This window comes from Lissotriton vulgaris, chromosome 1_1 (genome assembly GCF_964263255.1).
Source record: "Lissotriton vulgaris chromosome 1_1, aLisVul1.2, whole genome shotgun sequence".
Classification (NCBI taxonomy): domain Eukaryota; kingdom Metazoa; phylum Chordata; class Amphibia; order Caudata; family Salamandridae; genus Lissotriton; species Lissotriton vulgaris.
Window position 1 is genome coordinate 1077099750 of NC_141685.1, and position 22515 is coordinate 1077122264.

Sequence of the window (22515 nt, forward strand, 5' to 3'; positions counted from 1 at the left end):
TTACAGAGGTTGGTGGAGGCCCTCCCCTCGGTCGCCCAGTCCGCCTATGAGGCAACACTCTTTGCCGCCACTTTCAGCTTAGCGTTCTTTGGGGCCTTTAGAATAGGTGAACTGGTGGCACGCTCTAAGACAGAAAGCAACTCCAGGGCACTACAGATGAGGGATGTGCGCCTGACAGCTGAATCAGTGGAAATATTCCTACAGTACTCAAAAACGGACCAGGCGGGCAGGGGGAGGGGCATCTCCCTGCATCGCCTGGGTAACAACAGCTATTGCCCGGTGGCCCTGCTGGCCGCCTTCCTGTCCTGCCGCCCACACACGGATGGGCTATTACTGATACACAAGGACGGCTCCCCGTCACGAAGTATCAAGTGGAGCACGTAATGCAGGGTTGCCTGTTTCTAGCGGGTTACACTGGGGGGGGCCAAGTACAGCTCCCATTCATTCCGGATTGGGGCGGCCACCACTGCTTTTAGGGAGGGTCTGCCGGCAGAGGCAATCAAAAGAGTGGGCCGATGGGATTCCAATTGCTACAAAATATATGTGAGACCAGTAAGTGCAATACGTCCTTCTGTCAAAAATGAAGCGGAGAATATTAGGTAGGGAGAGTAAGAGTGTACATATGCCATGGTTAGTGGCTTTTCTGATTATATAAGGTTTAAAGTTTGAAGTGGGAAGTGTTTGGCCATGCTTTTTGTGGCTTTTCTGTCTGTACAGTGGTTAAGTGTGAATAAACTAAGACTTGCAAAACAATGTGTTTTATTGCAGGAACCAATGTGTGGGTGTTGGGGCATTCCTATGTCGCAAGAATTGCAAGATGGGTGGAGGCAGTCACCGGGAAGCATGGTTTCAGGAACACCAGGATAGCTTGGTTCGGTTTCCCGGGAATGCATTGGGCAGACCTCCTAGGAACGCTGCGCAGGACTCTGAGGGAGAGTAGCCACCTGCCAAACATCGTAGTGGTACACCTTGGGGGAAATGACATGGCAGCTGAAGGCAAGAGGCGGCTGCTGGATGCAATGAGGAGGGACCTTAGCATACTGAGCAGTAAGCTGGGATCGTGTGGCCTATGGTGGTCAGAAATAACCCCTAGACCCATGTGGCATGGGGCTAGATCCCAGGAGGCGCTAAAAGTTGCCCGCAGGCGCGTAAACGCAGCCATGCGTAAATTCACCGAGATGCGTGGCTTGGGTTACATAAGACACGGTTTGCTCCATGCGAAATCCATTGGCTGCTGGGAATCTGATGGGGTGCATTGGTCCAAAGTAGGCATGGCTATATTCCTGTTAGACCTGGGTTAGGCTCTGGAAGCAGTGGGGTGCAAATAAGGGGAAGTAGGGAGCTAAGTGGTGGGGGGCTCTGGGCGCAGCGGTCGCCACTCCCAGGGCTGTGGAGGAGTTACAGGGCGATCCCTAAACAAGACTGGCGCAGGAACAGGACCAGAAGCCTCAAGTGCAAGCACACCATACTAAGTCATACATGCTTCAAGGGGTCCTTCTTGGGAACTTGTGGTACGACGGCGCCCCGTTAGTCCTTAGGGCGGTTGTAAACCTGAACAACCGGGGGCTTGCCTATAGCGCTCCGACCAGCTGGGGAAGGTGTGAGTTAACTCTCCCTTGTTCAGAAGGCGGAGTGGGTGGACGATAGGTCCACCGGTGGGAGGAGTAGATCCTCCTCCCAGGTACAACACCGGGCTATGGCCGCAGGTGTTCTCTTTGACTAAAACTTCAGGTACCCTGCAACGAGGGGTTGCGTGGCAGACGGGATCGCCTGTAAGATAACCCACCTTTTATTTGTACAACAAATAAACCTGCAGCTTCTTTTTCCATATACCTGGTGTCTGTGTGTTATTTGGGATTGGGGGCTGTGGGCAGCGGCGTACTGATGGAGATACTATGCAGGATGCCCGTGGGCCCTGCAGGGGACCCCGTAGGAGGGCAGGCCCCTTAGGAGGTCCGAGGGCAGCCGGGTGGCCCATCCCTCGGGGGGGGGGGGGGGGGGGGGTTTACAGGGCGGCGCCACACTAAGGGGGCTGGGCGAAGGGTGGGGCTAACGGGGGTTCTTAAGGGTGGCCCCTCCTTTCGCGCGCTCTCTTTGCTGCTGCCCCTCTTCGTACCTAGACGTCCTCTGGCTGCTCCCCGCAGCAGCCCCGGATTTAGGTAGCCCCTCCCCCTGCCAGACGCTAGACCCCCTTTCTTCTCCCCTCCCTACCGCTCACCCGCTGAAAGGGGGGAAGTGGGTAGGGGGACTGTATTGATGTATTAATGTTTTGTCTCTTGTTGCAGGAGGAGTTACAGGGCGATCCCTATACAAGACAGGCAAAGGAACAGGACCTGAAGCCTCCAGTGCAAGCGCACCATACTAAGTCATACATGCTCCAAGGGTTCCTTCTTGGGAACTTGGGGTACGACGGAACCCCGTTAGTCCTTAGGGCGGTTGTAAACCTGAACAACCGGGGGCTTGCCTATAGCGCTCCGACCAGCTGGGGAAGGTGTGAGTTAACTCTCCCTTGTTCAGAAGGCAGAGTGGGTGGACGATAGGTCCACCGGTGGGAGGAGTAGATCCTCCTCCCAGGTGTTCTCTTTGACTAAAACTTCAGGTACCCTGCAACGAGGGGTTGCGGGGCGGACGGGATCGCCTGTAAGATAACCCACCTTTTATTTGTACAACAAATCAACCTGCAGCTTCTTTTTCCATATACCTGGTGTCTGTGTGTTATTTGGGATTGGGGGCTGTGGGCAGCGGCGTACCGATGGAGATACTAAGAGCTGGCGCAGGCGACTGGAGTTCTGACAATTGGGTATTTATTTGGTGAACTACTGCCCTTGGAGACGCTAGCAGAGAACTCGGGTTTGTGGCAGAGACAGTTTTTACTGAATGCAGCAGTGGGACGCACGCAGTAGCACACATGGGGCAACATAGCACAGGAGCTGCCAGAACACCTAGATGTACAATACTTGCACAAGCTGGGCACAGGCCGGCACCTTGTCAAATGGTTCGCAGGGGCACTGAGAGCACACACGGTGCCACATCTGACCTCATTGCATGTTCACTGGGAGGAAGACCTGCGGTGTCCTTGCACTAAGTGTGAGTGGTTGGCCATCCTTGAGGGTCCCACTCGAATCCCCCATAAAGCAACATTTTGTCTCACCAGTACTACATAGTGCACAGAGCCTACCTGACACCAGCCAAAATTAATAAATACGTTAATGGTACTGATGCCGGCTGTCTGAGATGTGGTGCAGTGAGTGTTGATTTGCTCCATATGATCTGGTCCTGCTTGGTACTGCAGTGGTACTGGGGTGTGGTCACTGTGACCCTACAGCAATGCACGGACCGTGAACTGAATTGGACCTGGGAGGTATGCGTATTGGGACTGTGTCGTAGGTCTAAAAAACATAAAATAACGTCCCGTTATATAGACTTGGGTCTCATAGTGGCCAAAAGACTGACCATGAAACGCTGGAAGTCACCTGACCCACCCCCCCCCCCGCCAAAAAGGCAGAGAGGGCCTGATTCCAGTCACTGCTCTATTGGTCACAGGCTGAGAGTATAGCGCTGCGTCGGGAGGATGCAGTAAACGTAAACAGTACCCTACTTATCTGTAATAAAAAAAATTATCAACTGCACACCATAATCTAGAATCCTGCCAAATTTAATGTGCACCCCCCTGACAATCACCGCAAAGCTTTCCATCCTCCGCCAATGTTGAAAAATCAATGGGTGTGGAAAGTTTCGTGGAGATTCGTTAAACGGGGGCAAATGCATTAGCTAGCAAATGTCTGAGCAATTACTTTACCAGGGAATCCTAGTTATAACTAGAGTGCCTACTGCCACTCTATAATATAAATACATTTAAAATCATGAAAATTAAAATATTAAGAAAAAGGAAAATAAACCTAAAAAAAAGAAATTAATGATCTGATAGGGCCGAAATAATGGAAACCTAAATTTCAATCCAGAATTAGGGAGGTCGAAATATTAACATACAACTGGCCGAGCTAGGAGTGTTGTTGAAATACCACTGTATCTGGGAAAGATAAGTCAAATACGGCTCCTAGAGTGACACAGGCTGGCAATTTCCCATGATGTAATATACCTAGAATACCTTGGATAGAGAGATGTGCTCCAATATATTTCTTTAAATGCTTCTTTTTAATAGATGGTGCTGGGTTCTCATCCTCCACCTTTTGGTGGTCCATTGTTGGGTCTTCAGCTGTTACAATTATCCCCAAAGTCTCTATGGATGCAGAAAATGACAACAGTTAACACCGATTTATGTGTGCTCATCCCAAGCCTCATCTTACTACTTTGACCTCCCAAATAACACTTGCTAGACTCTACCCTCCTCTATCCTTCCACTATCCTATTCAATCCAACTAACAGACTTGCATGTCCACTGTTCAAATTAACACATATTTTCCTATACTAACCCACCACTAACCCTTTTTGGGTTCCGGAGTAGCGTGCTACTTGCCAAAATGTGCTTTGATGTCTCATAATAGGTAGTAAGTGCCATAAAAATGCAATTACTCTTAAAATAATTCAAGATTTCTCCTCTTGGCAGAGTGGGGGGTGTATTTTCGCTTTCAAGACTTGCCTCAGGAGACTGATGCTTCAAATCCAATTCCTATTCATTGGTAATTTCTTATATTAATGTTGGCAAGTTTGACCCAGTAGAGGGCCTTAAGTTCAAAACTAAGACTAGTTCTTACTTTATCAAACGCACAATAAGGAAAACACAGTTATTTACAAACATAGTTCTCCACTGTATGTATCATCTTTGAGATGATAAAATTACAATATCGCCACCGATAAATGTGCACCCAAATATATTTTCATTGATAAAGAAGGTTGTGAAAAATTATATCAGAAATAAAACATTTGAAAAATGATTTCGCCTATATATCAGTCCTTGGTCATGCATTGCTCCCCCACACTTCAGAAACTCAGTCGGGACTGGGAGGCAGATGTGGGTGGGCTGGAAGAGGAGGACTGGACGGAGGCACTGGCAGCCCCGCGGGAGGCGCCATAGCGATACGGCTTCGCCTGGTCCAATTCAAATACCTTCATAGGGTCTACTTTACTAGGACGCGATTGTGGCGGGTGGGGATGATCGTCTCCCCGGAATATCTGCACAATGGCAGGGCGGAGGGTACATTTATTCATACAGTTTGGCAGTGCCCATTGCTGGATCGCTTCTGGAGGGGGGTCTTTGCTTGTCTCTCTGATGTTCTGTGCTGGGAGCTCACCCACACACCACAGCTGGCACTGCTGCATGTTATGGAGGGGGTGGGAGGCAATGCCTATAAACGACACCTTCTGCTCCTTGGCCTCACCCTGGCAAAACGAGACACTGCTAAAGCCTGGAAGGCAACAAGGGCTCCATCGGTGGCACTTGGAAAAATGGCCTGGACTTAGGCATGGTCTAGAGCAACCCATCTTTGTGGCTAGGGGGTGCTCGTGCAAACACTATAAAATATGGTATCGATGGGTGGAGTATTGGGGCCTCTAGCTGAAACCCCCGGCAATAGAGGAGCCTTGGCTGCAGGTTTAAGCCGAGGATCCTGTATGGGGGGGAGGAGATGTAAGGGGGTGGCGGGCCTGGATCAGGACCTTCTGGGCAACTTCCTTTTATTGCTGTGGACAAGGTGGTATGGACTAGTGCGATCTTTGGGGGGGAGGGAGTGGGAGGGGGGGAGTTGGGGGTGGGGTGCTCTGTCGTTCAATGCTCCTATGTATTGTATTGTTGCTCGCGGGGAGGGTAAAAAAAAACATAAGTCGTTTGCGGTCATGGGTGTATTGGGTATGCTTTGGCAGATGACTCTGGCATGCAGGCCTCTGCACGTTATATGCGAATTGACAAATAAACATTTGCTTTCAACGAAATAAAACATTTGTAGCGGAAACATATTCTTTCTTTAAAAGCTAAACAAAATTACATTTTAAACAATAAATTACATCAGGCAGTAAAACCAACTATCACTTCAAAAAAAGAATAGCCAAGCAAGCATTACGCACGCAAGCATCACCTCAAGACAGAAGAATTTTGACACTACTCCTTAAAGGAATCCAGGCCCACTGTCCAAGAATTCAAAACAGTGTCAGTTCTGCTATCGATTTTGATGGAAGGCCGAAATACAGTGCCAATCAAAACCAATTTCCAAATATCTATTTAGTTTCATGGGTTAGAATGAGAGTGTTTCATGAATTCAAAGGAAATATCTGCAATGGTTGTGAGAACCCCATTTAGAGGCCCAAAGAGCAGGCGCTACGGGGCCCAACTGTGGGTGTTATGTTATGTCAATTTCTATAGCACATTAATAACCAGCAAGGGTTTCCAAGTGGTTGGACAAGTGTGTAGATGGTACCCTTGGTGTTTAACTGAAAAGCCAGGTCTTCAACTTCTTGGGGAACTCAAGAAGTGAATAGGAAGCTCTGATGTGTTGAGGGAGGAAGTTCCATGTTTTGAGTGTGATGTAGAAGAAAGAGCGACCTCCTACTCTGATTTTGAGGATGCTGGGAGTGTGTGAGAGTGAGGCAGAGCATAGGTATCTGGCAGGCTAGTGAAATTGTATGCGGCTGTTTACGATTCTGTGTTGTGTAGGGTTTTCTATGTGTGCCTGAGGACTTTGAATTGGCTGCACTTGTGAATGGGGAGACAGTGAAGCTTATTGAGGTGCAGTGTGATGTGGATGCAGCGTGGGATCTTGTGTATGAGTCTTGGGAGAGAGTTCTGGGTGTCATGCAGTCTGTGCAGTAGTGGTTTGGTGATTTCGGCATAGGCAGTATTCCAGTAGTCCAACCTGCTGATGATGAGTGATTTCGTGATGGCCAGTCTGGTGTTCGGTGGCTTGAAGAACTTTTGCATTGTGTGAAAGCAGGAGGTGCTCACTGTCTTGACTGGTGCCCACATGTTAAGCTTGTCATCTAGGATGATCCCTAGATGTCTTGCATTTTCTGGGGGTGTGGGTATTGGTCATAGCTCCAACGTGGAGGTCTTTTACGCCCGCTGTCCCGCGGCCCAACCATGGGCAACTGGGCCAAGTATCCCTCCAGCACTTGACTTGCAGTGGTAGCATGGCTCGAGCAGTCCAAGGCTTTTAGGGGGGAAGTAGACAGAGGGAGGCGAACACAGGCTCACAACAATTTGCTCTGGAACAGCAATAAATGACTGTCCAGTCAAATACTTGCTTTTCTGCAGTCGAGTGTTCTCAAGTTCCTCACACAGGGTCCTGTAACGGCATGGCCAGGGGGTTCTCAATGCTCCTCCAATGCTAAAGTTTCTTGGGATCCTTCCCACAGGTGGGGGGGTTGGAACGCTCCTTATGCTGGTCCTCAGTTGTGGCTTGGGCCCCTTTGGGTTTCCTCCAACAGTCTTGACCAGACCATGCTCCTTGCTTTGCTCCGTGCCCCCCTTCTTGCATACAAGGTCTCCATACGCCTTCTGTATACAGGCTACGGCCCGATCAGTACAGCAGTAATCTTCACAGCGGCTCCACTTGGCATACGGGGTCGCTGACTTAGCTCTGCACATGGGCTATCGACTCAGCAGCAATCTTCTTGGCAGCCCACCTGGCATATGCGACTTCTTAGCTCTGCACAGGTGCCATAGCCTGATGGACACAGGAGCAATCTTCCAGATGGCCCTACCTCGCATTGGGTGTCGCAGACTTAGAATCTGGATATAGGCAATGACCCAATCTGATAAGCAGTGCTGATGGCAGTCCTCCCTTGGCATATGAGGGTCGCCAATTTTTCCCTGCACACAAGCAATGACACAATCAGTGCAGCAGCCGTCTCCTCACACCTCCCTCCTGGGATCCAATCACCAGGATCACCCCCACTGGATCTCACTCCCTCCAACGCTCTCCTCTCCCACTCAGGGTACAGTGGTCTTGGCAAGCAGGTAAGTGCTGGTGCTCCAGGAGCAGGTAGTCTTGGATTCCCTAAGCGATGTCCCTTCACCCAGCTGTGAGACTATCAGGCCCTAGCCCCCAGACCTGGTCACAGGCAGAAGTCTTGCAGAGTTTCTCCTGCTTGCACAGACTAACTGGCTGCTTGGCAGTTTTGGGGGTCCCGACCTCCCCTTCCTATAGTCCATTTCCAGACACCAAATGAGATTTAGAGCCCGAGTTTTTGAAGTTTCCAAATATGATTTAGAGCCTGAGGTTTTGAAATTTATGTTGGTGGTCTGCTTCCTTCCATTTCATGCAGCAACAATCACGGCTCACTTCAAAGTTATCCTAGGGTCTCAGTCTTAATCTTTGTATTTCTCTTATCAGCCACATTTTCTTCATGAGATGTGCCCAGGCCCCTTACCAGTGACCTCTCTTTTAAATCAGAGAGCAACCTCTGAAGTGTTCTAGAGAGCCTGGCTCTCTCGCCAACCAGTGTGCCCCACCCAGCATAGAGGAATGCAGCAATACACATCTGTCTGGGGGATTCCTCTACTTCCTCTCCTCATGTTTCTCGATTCAGTCCTGGCTCTCCCAAAATGAAACCCAGAGCATTCCATGTTGTTGTACCATTCACAGGCACACTTACACCAAGCACTTGCGTAGAATATACTTACACTACACAGTACTTCATTATCTCTGCACTGTAACATTAATAGGGAACCATACAGCCAGCACATAGGTACCACAGATACACTGCACAGCGTTATGTACCAAACCAACATAGGACATGGGTGAGTTAAGCTCACAGCAGCAGAACTTTAAATGAGTGAGCATGTAAGCCTCACTCCAGAGACACAGGTAAAGAGGTTCACTCCTACTGATCAATACACAGTATACTGCCACAACCGCGCTTGTGCGCTTAAATCCTGGCAAAAGCAATAGCCTTTCACCACAAAGAGGGTAGCACTTTAGGTATCCCTCTAGGTACAAAAAGACCGTAATCTATCAGAGAGGCCAATGTCATGTTGCACATGCATGATCCATGTTCACACATGACAACAAAAATCAGCATGTGGGATCCAGACATCAGCACAGTTAGGGCACTCAGGGCAGGGATGCACGTCCATCACCATGTGAGGGACGTTTCGGTCTCAACAGTCACCCTGTAGAAAAAGCAATTGTTTCAGGTAATTTGCCTGTACTATAGATAGAAAACACATGCTAAGAACTGCCTCCCTAAGTACGGACATCATGAAGGGCCAGTCTGCCTATCTGTTGCGTTCTGAATGCCTAAGGTCTCTAGGACTCTAGCTTTTTTCCTTCCTACTTTTTCAACAAGCGAATCAGGCATCTCATTTTATCATGTGCCAGTCTTTCTCCAATGAAACTTGCTTAGTTCATATTAGGAGTAGTATTTCATGTCTACCCATCAAGATCTTTGTGAATTTTTTACACGGATATAAAGACGGGCTATTGGCTTTTATGAAGAGCAAAGCTGAGTCGTTTCCTGCCTTATGGACTACCAATATCACACCTTCAGCCGGCGGATGGGTTCACAACCAATTTCTGCAAAACTAAGCAGTTCTGTAAATTTTGGTGTAGGGTGAGAAATATATGTTTTATAAGAAGACCAAGTGAAACTATCCGGGCTGGGAGCCTTGTTATTTTTCAACGATTTCATCACTATTCTCATTTTCTCTTCTCCTACAAAGTCATCATTAATTGGCTTTTAAGTAGTAGGGAGGACATTGAAACTGGGTACATTAAATAATAGCCCGGTATATGAGCTATAGAAGTCGAGTAATAATGTCGGGAATAACTGAATGACTTGTATGCAAACTTGTATCACTTTGCCAGTCTTGATGCACTGTATACTAACATGATTTATTTCTGTAGGTCTTTGTTCTGTGTATATGATAAAATATATTTTTAATTGATTTAGGTTGTGAGCAAAGAAATGAAAACGCCTTTCAAAGAAAATGTTAAGGCATTGTGAATGAAGTCCGCACGTCACTATTAACTAAGAAATAATTTATGGTGAGTGAGGGCAGTTTATGCATTATTGAGTTTATAAGAAACATACAGTGACCCTTCAGAACTGCCTTAACAGCAAAACACACTCAACTCGAAGACACTTCCTTACCCCAATTTAGAACAAAATATGTATCTATGCGCCTTCCCCAATTCAGCCCTGAAAAATGCTTATTGGTGGAGCTTGGGGTGCTAACAATATTCACAGGTCCTCTGCTGTTGTAAACCTAAGTCTAAATCAGTTGTGACTGGGATACAATTCGATATTGATATCCACCCCATGTTGATAGTCCCTACTACTGGCAGCCGAGAACTTCTGACCAATACATAATCAAGTTAGTGTGCCCTATTGGCATGGGGAAAAGTAGTATATTACCTATCATTAGGATGTATTTATTTCCAAACGGCTCTCAGACCTACTTCTACCAAATTAATGGCTAAGTGGCTTAGCATTACATTTTCCCGCCTGTTGTCAGTCTTTCCTGGTCAGCATCCTATAGTGTATTGAAATCACACAATAGCAAGACCTCCCCTTCCATAAATTCAGCCTCAATCTACAGAAAAAGCCTGAAGATGCACCCTGATTTACATAGAGGTCGTACACAGTCATCAGAGTTATCTGGCGGCCCTTCAGACTCACCTTCGCCCCATGTTCCATGGCTTTATCATATCGCACAAGTCAATCCAGATCTAGCAGGCCTGCACTCTATATATACACAACCAAGATAATCCCCCTCCAGTGGCTCCCTGACTCCAACCTACACCTCACATCCCATCCTTAGGAATCGAGAGACTTCTCACTCCTCCCGCAAGAAAGACAACCAAAAAATAGCTCCCAACCATTAGGCAGGAACCCTTCTCTCCTCCCCATTAATCCGGTTGGTGTTGCGCAACAAAGCCTTTCTCCAGGTCAAAACATGAACCCATAAGGGTTACCAACAGGGTACTCCCCGTGCAGTGAACTGCCCCATCATGACACAAATAGGAGCCACTGCTGCATTCAATACAAAGGGGAAAAAGAAACAAAAAGCCCTAGCTCAGCAGGAAACGATATTACAACAGGGTTATCTTTACAAATATCACTGTGTCTTGAAGTAGAGCTTAGGTATCCAAAACAAGAAATAGTGCATAAATACGTACAGAGCCATCATATTGCCAGAAAAGGCATAACGTCCTCTCCCCCCCCTCATGATCAATCGGCTCCCAGGAGATTTTGTCAAGGGAACAAGGCAATTTTCCCTAATTGCATTCTCCTACCTGTCTCTTCAATATCTCTGCGACCTTCATTTCTGCTATTCCATCAAAGATCCGCTGAACCCGTGATTCATCCTGTACCGATCCTCTATAAAGTCTACTGACTCCAGGCCTTGAGAAAGGATTATGGCCATACTCTTGCCAGGACACGAATGGGAGTTCTTTGCATAGCAAACCATAATTCAGGAGGGGAACGTCCGCTGTCAGTGTTTTTTTCTCTGTATGTAATTTCTCATTTACCTGCTGCAAGGACTGGATTCTAGTAAATTATGCAGGTGCATTCTTGCTGAGAAACTTTCTTCCAGAGGCTTGAAGAAAGTGTATTTCCTTAACACGTGATGGGCTGACATTAATAAATCACATTATAGCAGTGCACCAAGAAGTACTTATGAAATATTGCAGTGTTTAAACACGAACCATTAGTGCACTTAGAGACAAGACAGTTGTCATGTAAACACTATACGTGACCCACATTATTTTATAGCCTATTAAATCAAGCACAATAGGTTTTTGTACAACTCGTATTCTGAGCTCACGTATTTGAAAGTGCTTTCATATGCATTCATGAAGAAAGAGTTTTCCTGAAATAAAATATTTGCCTAAAATAACAATGTAAGCGGGGAAGCTGCGATTTAACTAGGATTTCTGGTTTCACTTCGTACAAATCACTCAGGGAATGTTGTCTTTTCTTTTGTCAAGGCTTTGATTTTACTTCTTTGAGAATTTTCTGCAATTATTATATACCGTCAACTCACCCGAAGGTATCGGAACATTTTACATGAGCATTAATGACATTACACAAGATTACATTCATTGTTCTTAGGCAGGGGAAATTAAGTGATTTCCCCAGAAACATAGAATGTTGAGCCAACGCCCAGAATCGAACCCGCTCGGCCCAGCAGGGTAGAGAGAGGCAGGCAATTGAAAGCTTGGCTTATTATAGGCTCGAGCTTCCAACAGGACCTCGAGCGGAGCCAGAGCCAGGATTCAGGCTCGAGTTTTCAGTGGATCGCTCACCTCTACAATGAGACTCTTACCTTGTGGCGGTATCTGCGAAAGCTGCAGGGAGATGGTTTGGCTAAGATTGCCACCATAGTCCCAAAGCCATTATTTGGTTTATATAGAGTGCGCCTACATTCAAGTCGATTTCTTGACAATAGACTGCACATAACAGATGATGATGAGTAGCTATGCAGGACATTTATTTGTACTTTTTTATTTATCAGTACAACATTTCAAACAGAAACGTGCATAAGAATGCAGGTACAAAGCAATGGAAAAAGAATAATTGTTATTTAATCAAGATATTCAGGTGACGTAAGGATTACGTTGTCAAATTTGTGGGTATCATTGGTGTAGTGTGTTGCGAGTTAGCAATGTTGTAACCCCTTTGGCTCCTGATAGACTCCATAGAGCTAAGACGTAGGTGTTGGAACAAAATGCAATGAAGGCTGATTTAGAATGTTGAGTTCCAGTCACACAGCAGAATAAAGACATGTAATACTAACTTGTGTGTGTGGCATAGTCAATTGCAGGTACCAGGTTGTGGAAAATACATTAAATAGCGACAAGAGTGGGGATAACTAACCCAAAGATCGACAGTGCTCTCCCAGAGATTTTGCCAGGGTTCAAGAAAACTGTTCGTGTGTGCCATAATAAATGTATGGAATCAATGCTTAATGCATGTAGAGTCAAAGCACAACACCAGCAGTTGCAGACAAAGAAAGAATTGCAGAATCTACATACCATTGTCTGAGAACCTGCTGGTTAGGCCATACATAAAGGTAGAGTGCTGCCATGTAATCATACATTATACGGAGTGTCTAAACTGAAGGCGGATACAACCAGGTTCAAAGAGCAGTCATTGATAAATCAGGAACTGCACACTAACGGTGTGTACGGAAGCGCTGTAAATCGGAGATCAACTAGATGTCAGAAAGAGTAAATTGATATTAAGAAAAAATAACGGACCAACTGAACTCATTACAAAAAATCTTCATACTACTAAACGTTGTTAATTGGTTCATGGGGATGTGACAATTGTTGTGCTTATTGAACAGTCCATTCCTTAAGTGGCCAGCCACTGGAACTGCTGAGTGGGGCTCAGAACAACTTAAACGGTCTTCGAAGAAAAAAGAGCAGAGAGAAACTCTCAGAATAGTGACATTTTTCAGATGGCAGCGAAGAAAGTCACATATCCAGATATCATTTAAGATGATCCAGAGGCCAGCACATCGGAAGGCCTCACAAAAAAAATCCCAGTGATCCACCAGTAGTTGCATTAAGTTACACAGTGGTCTACAATGCTGCTGCGTTTCTGAAAACACCACCACCTTTTGATACAGCCAAAAAGCAAAATGTTGGTGATAAATGGTTTGTGTGGATAGAGACATTTGAAGATTTCATTGATGCAGATGAAGACAGTGATAACATACAGATTATCAAGTCTCTCAAATATCTTGCTGGTGATGTGTAAACGAAGTCATAAGGACTAAGTTTTGGTGCGTCATCGGAGCTGCAGAACTTTTTCAAGACGTCATTCAACTAATTATACAGCCAGTCATGAATGCGTTCAATTATAGCAAAGGTGTTGTAATTTAACCTTTCTCCTTCTTCCCTTGGTATCTTCCTTTCTCCCTTCCCCTCCTTCCTGCTTAGAATGTTCCGTTGTGGAGAGCTCATGTTAGAATGTTCACACCTTAGAACACTTGAGGAGACTGGATGATTGGAATAAAGAAGCACGTTCTTACCTGTTCTTGTGTCTTCTATTATTTTTGGACTTATATCAAAAGGCATATTCGTTTTTGAAGCTATGCAAAATGAGCATGGTAAGGCTCTCACACAAGTATGTTGTTTACTTGCAGATGCAGGTTTGGCTTTGAAGGCAGATAAATGTGACCTCTACAAGACAAAGTTAAAATTCTTTGTACTTATCGTTTATGATGGTTTAGGACACCTGATCCTGCTAAAGTACAAAAGCTGCCAAATGCTGATCTCCCACAAGATTTTTCCATGGTGTGTTAGTTTCTTAGCATTGCCAGCTAATGATCCAGATATATACAAGACTTTGCCACTGGAAGTGCTCCAATGAGAGAGCTGACAAAGAAGAATGTTTCATTTCATTGGTAACATGAATGTGAAATCAGTTTTAAGAAATTCAAACAAGCCATTAAGAATGCTACTGAAATGGCATATTTCAATCTAAAGCTTCATACAGAGGTTTTTGTTGATGCTAGTCCAGTCAGGTTAGGCACCATCCTTGCACAGCACAGCAGACACCCAAATACTCAAAGGCATATTGTGGCATATTCAAGTAGGAGTTTATCCCACACAGAACGTGCTTATTCACAACCTGAAAAAGCAAGTGTAGCCGTGGTATGGGCTTGTGAATATTTCCATGTATTACTGGACAGAATCCTTTAACACTGGTTACTGATCATCAAGCTTTACTAACTATATTTGGCGATCCAAAGTCTATGATGCTTCCTTGCATTGAACGATGGGAACTACGTTTACAAGAGAACAATTATAACAGTGTGCATCGTCCAGAGAAGGACCAGAACCCTGCAGACTACTTTTCCAGAGTGCCTATCCAAGGTCATGGTATCCAATCCAAAATGGCAAAAACGCCTATATCAATTTCATTATAAAATCAAACACACCAGCTACTATTTCATTAGCCCAGATTATCACTGCCATGAGCCATGATAGCAACATGCTAAAGTTTAAAGATATAACTACACATCAGTCATGGAATCAACATCCTCAACCGCTCACCTGTGATGGTTAATATCAAACATACAAAAATGTCAAAGATGAACTCTCGATAACTCCGGAAGGAGCTATAGTGCGAATGTCGCAAATCGTGATTCTGGAGAGTGAGTCTCAGGCAGAAGAAGATTGAAGTAGCTCATGAAGGACATCATAGAATTGTTGCCACAAAATAAGTTCTCTAAGACCGAATCTGGTTTATGTATCTCGATTAGCGGGTCGAGAAGGATATAAAGGCCTATCATCTGTGCAACTGACTTTCTACTAAAGTTACTCATCACTTCTTCAATGGGTTCCAGATCCAAGTAACTTTATTTCGCCAGTAAAGACCTGGCATAAAAATTATTCTACTAAATAGAAGGGGGATCCCCGAGGGAATTATTGATGTAGGCAGGAATAAAGGGGAATAATACAGTATAAATAGAACAACAGAGGCCCTGCCTAGGTACTTCAAAGAGGTCCCCTACGGGATCCACAACACTTGTAAACGGGGTGACATTAAACATGCATAGCCATAGACATCAGAAAGCATAAGGTCAGTCCATATATTTTTTTATAAACATTTTTGTGTTTTTATTAGATCTGACATTTCATCAATGCGGGGCATTCAATAAATATATACACGTGATTCTGTTGATAAAATTGATAGAAAGGACAATAAATTCATCAATATTTCACAAAAAAGAATTAAAAAAATACTAGTGTTTCGCACACTCCCAGGCAACAAAAAGGGGGGAATCTTCCACATACACTCATGTATCCAGGGGATCAATCAATCACATTCACATTCATTCTTACACTTCTCTCATGGATATACACGACACAGCCTGCACCATAAAGATGATATTTGGGGGTGCAAAGACTTGGGTGCAGGGTAAGAAGGCAGGTAGTCCAGGGGGACTAAAGTACTGCCTTTCTTAGATGTAATGCCAACGCACGTTTCGGTGTAGAGCACCTTCGTCAGGGCGGGCGGGTACAACCAGGGGAGGAGAAACACATAGTCTGTGGATAAAAAAACATATTTCTTGATGTCACAGGACTATTTAATTTAATAAATGTTATTAACAATGCAATATATACATGATTTTATAATTCTCACAATGGATGACTTGTTTTAAAGTAGATGTCGAGGCTCTGAAAACAAATATATACACTCCCAGGATCATGCTTCTCACAATGGAGGAGCAAGGGGTCAGGTGGTAGACCAGCGGTGAAGGTAGGAGAATCCACATTCTACAAATTCAAAGCTTACTTAAACATTCTAGCACAGTTACTCCATACTACTCGTACACTTCAGAACGATTCCTTGGTGATTAGGAATAGGGTTGCCAGTGGGCCGAAAAGGAGGCTCAAGACCAACTAGGCCCAGTCCTAACAGGGTCTGTCAGGGTTATATAATTCTGAGTATATCTTAGCACTTTAGTCACAGATATACCAAGTTTTTAGATCATGGAGTGTGCAGGGCAATTCGTTTGGGTTCAGCGCGGCTAAAGATTTAAATAACCACATGTTCCGATCTAGCTAGTCAATTCATATAAAAAGGTTGCCTAGGCTAAAAGAATACTTACAGGTAGCCAAGGCTCAAGGATGGATAACAATAATAGAGCAAATATTTCCAGGCGCAGTTATCTTCTTCAGGGTTCTAAAAATAAGAAAGACATAGCAGTCCATTCGGATCACTCTGTACCCTCTGTAGTCATAATCGAGTTTCAAGTTTAAGCTGAATAGAAGTACCTGCGGAGGCGAAGTCCTCAGCCGAGAGGGGGGTACATAGAGTTCAGATCTATCTTACTCTGATGGGGGTCTCGATTCACGCATATGAAGGATCCTATGTAAAGTCCGGCTTGGATCACCTTCACAGATGGATAAAGGGAGAAAGAGCTATGTCTTAAAGTTTTAAAATGGCTTAGTTTGTCATTCAATTTCACATTGCATCAGCGGGGGTCGCATATCAGGGCGTAGGGAGATAACTCTAACGTTTTAGGAGATAAGGGTTGCATAACAGTTCAGGAGAATGTGGCCCCAGATTAATATAGGGGGCATGGGGTTAACCGAATCTCCTGAGTTGGTGAACATTCAAAAGGGTTCAAAATCATGATCGTGAAACAAAGCCACGGGGCTCACCATGTATTTTGATCAGGACGAGGCTCCGTATAAGGGAGTAATAAAACAGGCTATCTCCCATACCTTAAAGTTAATTTCGGCAAATTCCTGGGTGGGTGAAAGATCACCGCCTCCCTCGTGGGGATGGAGACTGGGAAGAGAGAGCGGTCATATGTTTTTAGGTCCCAGGGTCGGGAACAAAATATAGACCATAAGAGAGATTTGGTTAAACTTGGATGGAGGAGGAAGACAAGATAGAGAAATATGGTGACAGAATGATAAGTGGTACTTTATTAAAAAATACGGAATCTGACATGATATGGTTAAAGTAAGGCTACAATGGACCAAGATCGCGAAAGGTTTCTCACCTGAAGGTGAGATGCAGTCAAAGTCACGTCCGGTAGGTGAATTCTATGGCTGATTGGAGAAATGTGGGGCCGACTAGTCTTGCGGGTCACAGGGTGGCATTAAATAGCTCATGGTCGCCTTTTTAAGGATTCCATCCGAGAAATGTCTGCGGGCGACCTATGGGCTCTCAATCCCAGTACGACAGCTTTCAAAACCACTATTAAGAAATGTGTCAGAATGAGCTCCCTAATCACTGATAAAGCCCATTTTGCCAAACGCAGACACGCATGGGCAATTATGAATTCTTACGGGCGGCTATCTCCTGCCACCTACCTGTCCTGCACCTACTACCTGTACCTAAAAATTAGCTTTATGGCTATCTGACTGGGTGACTGGCAATTCCTAAAAGATTTGCCCTGCTGGCGTCGCACGTCAGATGTTTTATGGTGCAGAGGGTGCGGCAAGACGGCTGAAACCCTGGAGCACGTGGTCTGTCTTCACCCTGCCCTCATGTCACATCGCAGACACAAATTGAAAACAGAGTGGAATGGGTTGGGTATCCGGACCTGCAGACAGGCAATCATTGCAGCCCTACGCCGTGACAACACAGCTTTAAATATAGGCCTTACAACCTATATACGCTTTGCATAGCGCAACTTTACGCATGCTTCTCCCTTGTTAGCAATAGTTTAAATTAAATTGCACTCTATTTCTAAGCTGCTAAAATTGCTCTTTATTTGACTGCACTTTATCATAACCAGCTGCTATTGAACTGTTGCTGCTATTTTTATCTGATCTCACTTTTATCAAAACCCGTAGTTATTCGCCGAATATTAGACAGTTTTTATAAGCCCAATATTGTTAATCGATAGTACCACAAATATCTTACGTTTTAAACCCCTGTTTAATGTCCGCCGATTTTGTTTTTTAATTCACTTATATGTAATAAGATGCCGCATAACGCAATTTGGAAGATGTGCATTTAACCATTGTTGTTCAATTGATTTTTGTTTTTCTCGTCTTTATAATGTGTACTGTTGTTGGTGCTCTCTTTAAGGATATTATTTTATATCTAAATAAAATAAAGACTTCAGAAGACCAATCAGAAATGGAAAGACAAGACTGCAACATGTGAGAGGGACTTGGTTCAGAAACAAAAGATTAAAGCGTATGCTGGCAAATGACCACATGCGATGAACGTTGTCTTTAGGAAAGAAGACAGAGTGCTCGTACGTCAGATACAGAAAAGAAAATCTGATGCTCCATTTGATGCAGAACCTTTGCAAGTGTTGTCTACAAAGGGACACATGGTGACTGCCCAGCACCCTAGGAAGTCTATTACCAGAGACTTTTCTTACTTTCGGCGTTTAACTTCTCATTCATTAGATCCACATGTTGAAAGAGAGACTAGGTCTGACGCACCATAGACTGCTGTTGCCTTTCCACCATCAACGTAGGTTCTAGACATTGATGGTGACAGTTCACAGTCTCCAGTTACAAGGTTGGGTTGAACAATTAAGGCTTAAAAAATATTGAAGAGATTTAATTGTGTATATGTATATATTTTGTAATTCTTTTATTTTTTCATTTAACAGAGGGGGAGATGTAGTGCCTTGCGAGTTACCTATGACTGAACCCTTCTAGCTCCTGATGGACTCCGTAGAACTATGACGTAGGTGTTAAAGCAGAATGCAATAAAGGCTGATTTAGAATGTTGAGTTCACAGTTTACATTCAGCAGAATAAAGACGTATAATACTAAGCTCTGTGTGTGGCGTAGTCATTTGCGGGTACCAGGCTGGGGAAGACACTACAGTTGGCATAGACAAACATATAAGATTACATATTTATACCCTTATAAAAGAAACCCTACAAAACAGAAGCGAAGGAAAATTTTAATAAGCTTTCTTACCTATACTGTAAAAGAGACAATACTGTTGGTGGCACTTAAAGAAGGTGTCCTAACATCAGGCTCATTTTAATTCGACATTAGATCAGATGTGTGCCATACCACTGTGCAGAAGCAATGGGAGATGGGCAAACGGATGGAGGAGTTGAACAAGCTGGGGGCAAGGGCACAAATGAAGTTTCCTGCGTCACTTCACACTATATGGAATAACCATATGTATGTACACCGCTCTGTGGAAGAGGTAGATGATTTAATAACTGAAATCAGGAAGAAAGTGGGCATATAAGTGTGGGAGGCTTAAGTGGGGGAGGTTGGAGAGTCCAGGGAAAAGAAAATGTGGAAGAAACAAGTTATTCTCACCCGGGGGACTGAAAACCCTTAGGCTCTAAGCCTAATATAGTAGGGAGGGTTCCCCAGAGGGTTGGGGGGGTGACAGGGTCAAAGGGTGTGGTGTGGGAGGGAACTGTGAGGGAGCATAAGGTGGGCAGCAGTGGGAAAAAAATAAAAAAAACATCCTCTATCAAATTTCTTACACCAGATAAGCCAATTTTCAGTCCTTTTTGTTAGCTATAGTTATGAACAGATTGGCCCCTAGACAGATTACGAGGAGAAGTGTGGCTCACTGGTTAGAGCAGGCAGACCCTGAAGCAGAGGTCAGACCCGGGACCAAGGTTCAATTCCCGACACGGCAGGGTCTTGAGCTCAAATGTCCACGGACTCGATAATTCTCGCTTCGGTGCCTGACCTAATCATGGGTTCACACTCTGCAACTCTGGGCATTAAGCTTGCTTAATCGCCACAACGGCCCCCCCGCGGCGGTATGCCTGGCTTTCACCTTGGGGATGCCCTGTAGGGGCTATCTCACAGGGAAAAGCCAGGACGGGTTCCCAAGGCAAGCGCCGAGATACCTCCCCGGTGATTCGAGCGCTATATAAGAACATACAAAAAAAAATAATTCTATGGGAGATAGAGATTTAAAATTTCCTTCGTTGAACGTCAATGGGTTAAGATGTCTGCGTAGACAAACAATAGCTATGAAATACCTAGAGCAGAGCCCTACCTAGAGCATAGCCCATCCCAGATATGCCTTATCCAGGAGACCCATCTAAATCTCCTAGAGAGTCGCACTACTTTTTTAAGGTATCCCTGGATTAAATACTTCTGTACATCAGAACAGACAACCCATTGTAAAGGGGGTCGCTATTTTGATCAAACATGGAGCGGGATGTGTAATAAAATCTTATCTAACAGTACAAACTGGGAGATGGGTTATAGCTAAATTAGATTTCTGCGGAACACAGTTTGCATGTATATCCTTCTACGGACCAAATATTGACGATCCTACACATTTATGCAAACTTCAATGGAATCTGATGGAAGATACTATTCCCATAATAATTGGAGGGGATTTTAATGTGTTGCTTGATCCCCTGCTGGATAGATCGAACCGGAGCCGTTATGTAGGGGAACCCCAGGCCTGTCAGGCTTTAAACAATATGATGCACGACGTGGAGCTTTTAAACATATAGAGGGCTAAGAAGGGCAACACAGAGGGTTTTACCGTCTTTAGTAAGAAACAAGGTCGTTTTTCAAGAATCGACTATGCCTTGCAGATAGATCCATTATAGATGACATAACGTCAATTAGAATTCAGCCACGCCATATATCAAACCATTCTCTGATTGCCATTTCCTTAGCGGGGAGTAGGTATGTTTTGAGTTCTAGATGGACACTTAAAAGATCAATGTTGACAGATCGAGAGATAGTAGTAGAGCTTAAAAAGGCTTGACTTTACTATTTCGCTATAAACACTGGATTTGCATCACCCAAATTTGTTTGGGATGCCTTTAAGGCATATCTGAGGGGCCTTCTCCATACTCTTATATGCAACAAAAACGGAGAGGAATCTCGAGTTTTAAAAGGCATGGAAGATAAAATCTCTCAATGTGAAACAGATCTACTCGGGGAACTCTGAAAAAAGGCTGGAAGCACAGAGGATGCTCGAGAGCGCCCACCAGGATTATAGGATCAAATTAGACCAGAAACGTAAAGCACAATGGCTGACTGAGTCCATGCAGAACTTTGAGTATGGGGAAAATTCAGGGGTACTCCTGGCTTGGAAGGCTAGGGTGGACCAGGCAAAGAACCATATAAATGAATTAATCAAATGAAAATGGTGAGACATCAAATAAATCGGAAGAAATGCAGGCCTGTTTACTTACTCTATTTTCTGAACTATCATGAGAAGACTTTCCCAAACCCTGAGATCCTTAAAATGTGGTTAAGGGAAAAATCTTTGCCTATCTTATCAATAGCAAAACCAACAGTTGATGGACAGAATGCAGAACAATGTCATACATTCAACCCAGTACAGAGATCTGGGCCTAAATCCATTGTTTTTTGCACTCCACACCACCCCAGTTCAGACATGGCCATATGCAAATCAGCCTTGACCCTGTGCCTCATGGGAACAGTCCAGCCCGAACTACCAAGCCATGTCTTCCCTGGACCAGTATCAAGCCTCCTAGGACTGGTTTCTGGCTATCAGCTGCCATCAGCCAGAATAGCTTGACGCCAGAAACCGGTCCTAGGAAGCTTGTTTCCGGTCCAGGGAAGGCATGGCTTGTCAGTTCGGGCTGGACTGTTTCCATGAGGCACAGGAAAACACACAAGATGATGGACAGAATGTTGCACAATGGCAAAACATTCACCCCCAGTCACAGATCTGAATTTAATCCATCGTTATTTTGCTCACCAAGCCACCCCAGTTCAGACATGGCCATATGCAAATCAGTCTTGACCTTGTGCCTCATGGAAACAGTCCAGACCGAACTGCCAAGCCATGTCTTCCCTGGACCAGAATCAAGAATCCTAGGACCAGTTTCTGGCTATCAGCCTTCTCCAGCCAGGATAGCTTGACTCCAGTTGCGTTGTGAGCACGGGACCCACGTCTGGGCATACCCTTCCCACTTAGGGCGAACAGCAAAACACACAAGATGATGGACGGAATGTTGTTGTCAAGTTTGCGCCGTGACCGAACTACAACTCCCGGTAGACCACGAGTCGAGAACTACTGTTCCCATGATCCTCCGCGACGCGCATGGGAACTCGCGAGAGGAAGCATAATGGGAAGTTACAGCCCGGGCTCGGCACGGGAATTCCAGTTTGGGTGCCAGGATTGCCTGCTTCAGATATTCGG

General features: G+C 45.0%; 1 protein-coding gene across 1 annotated transcript in view; it reads right to left on the bottom strand.

Moving 5' to 3' along the window:
* The window catches only part of LOC147748602 (uncharacterized), a 555404-nt gene that overhangs the window by 191864 nt on the left and 341025 nt on the right, over window positions 1-22515 (bottom strand). The window contains exon 4 of the mRNA XM_086936465.1: window positions 4109-4240. Coding sequence (XP_086792591.1) covers window positions 4109-4240 — 132 coding nt within the window. The remainder of the gene's footprint in view (window positions 1-4108; window positions 4241-22515) is intronic.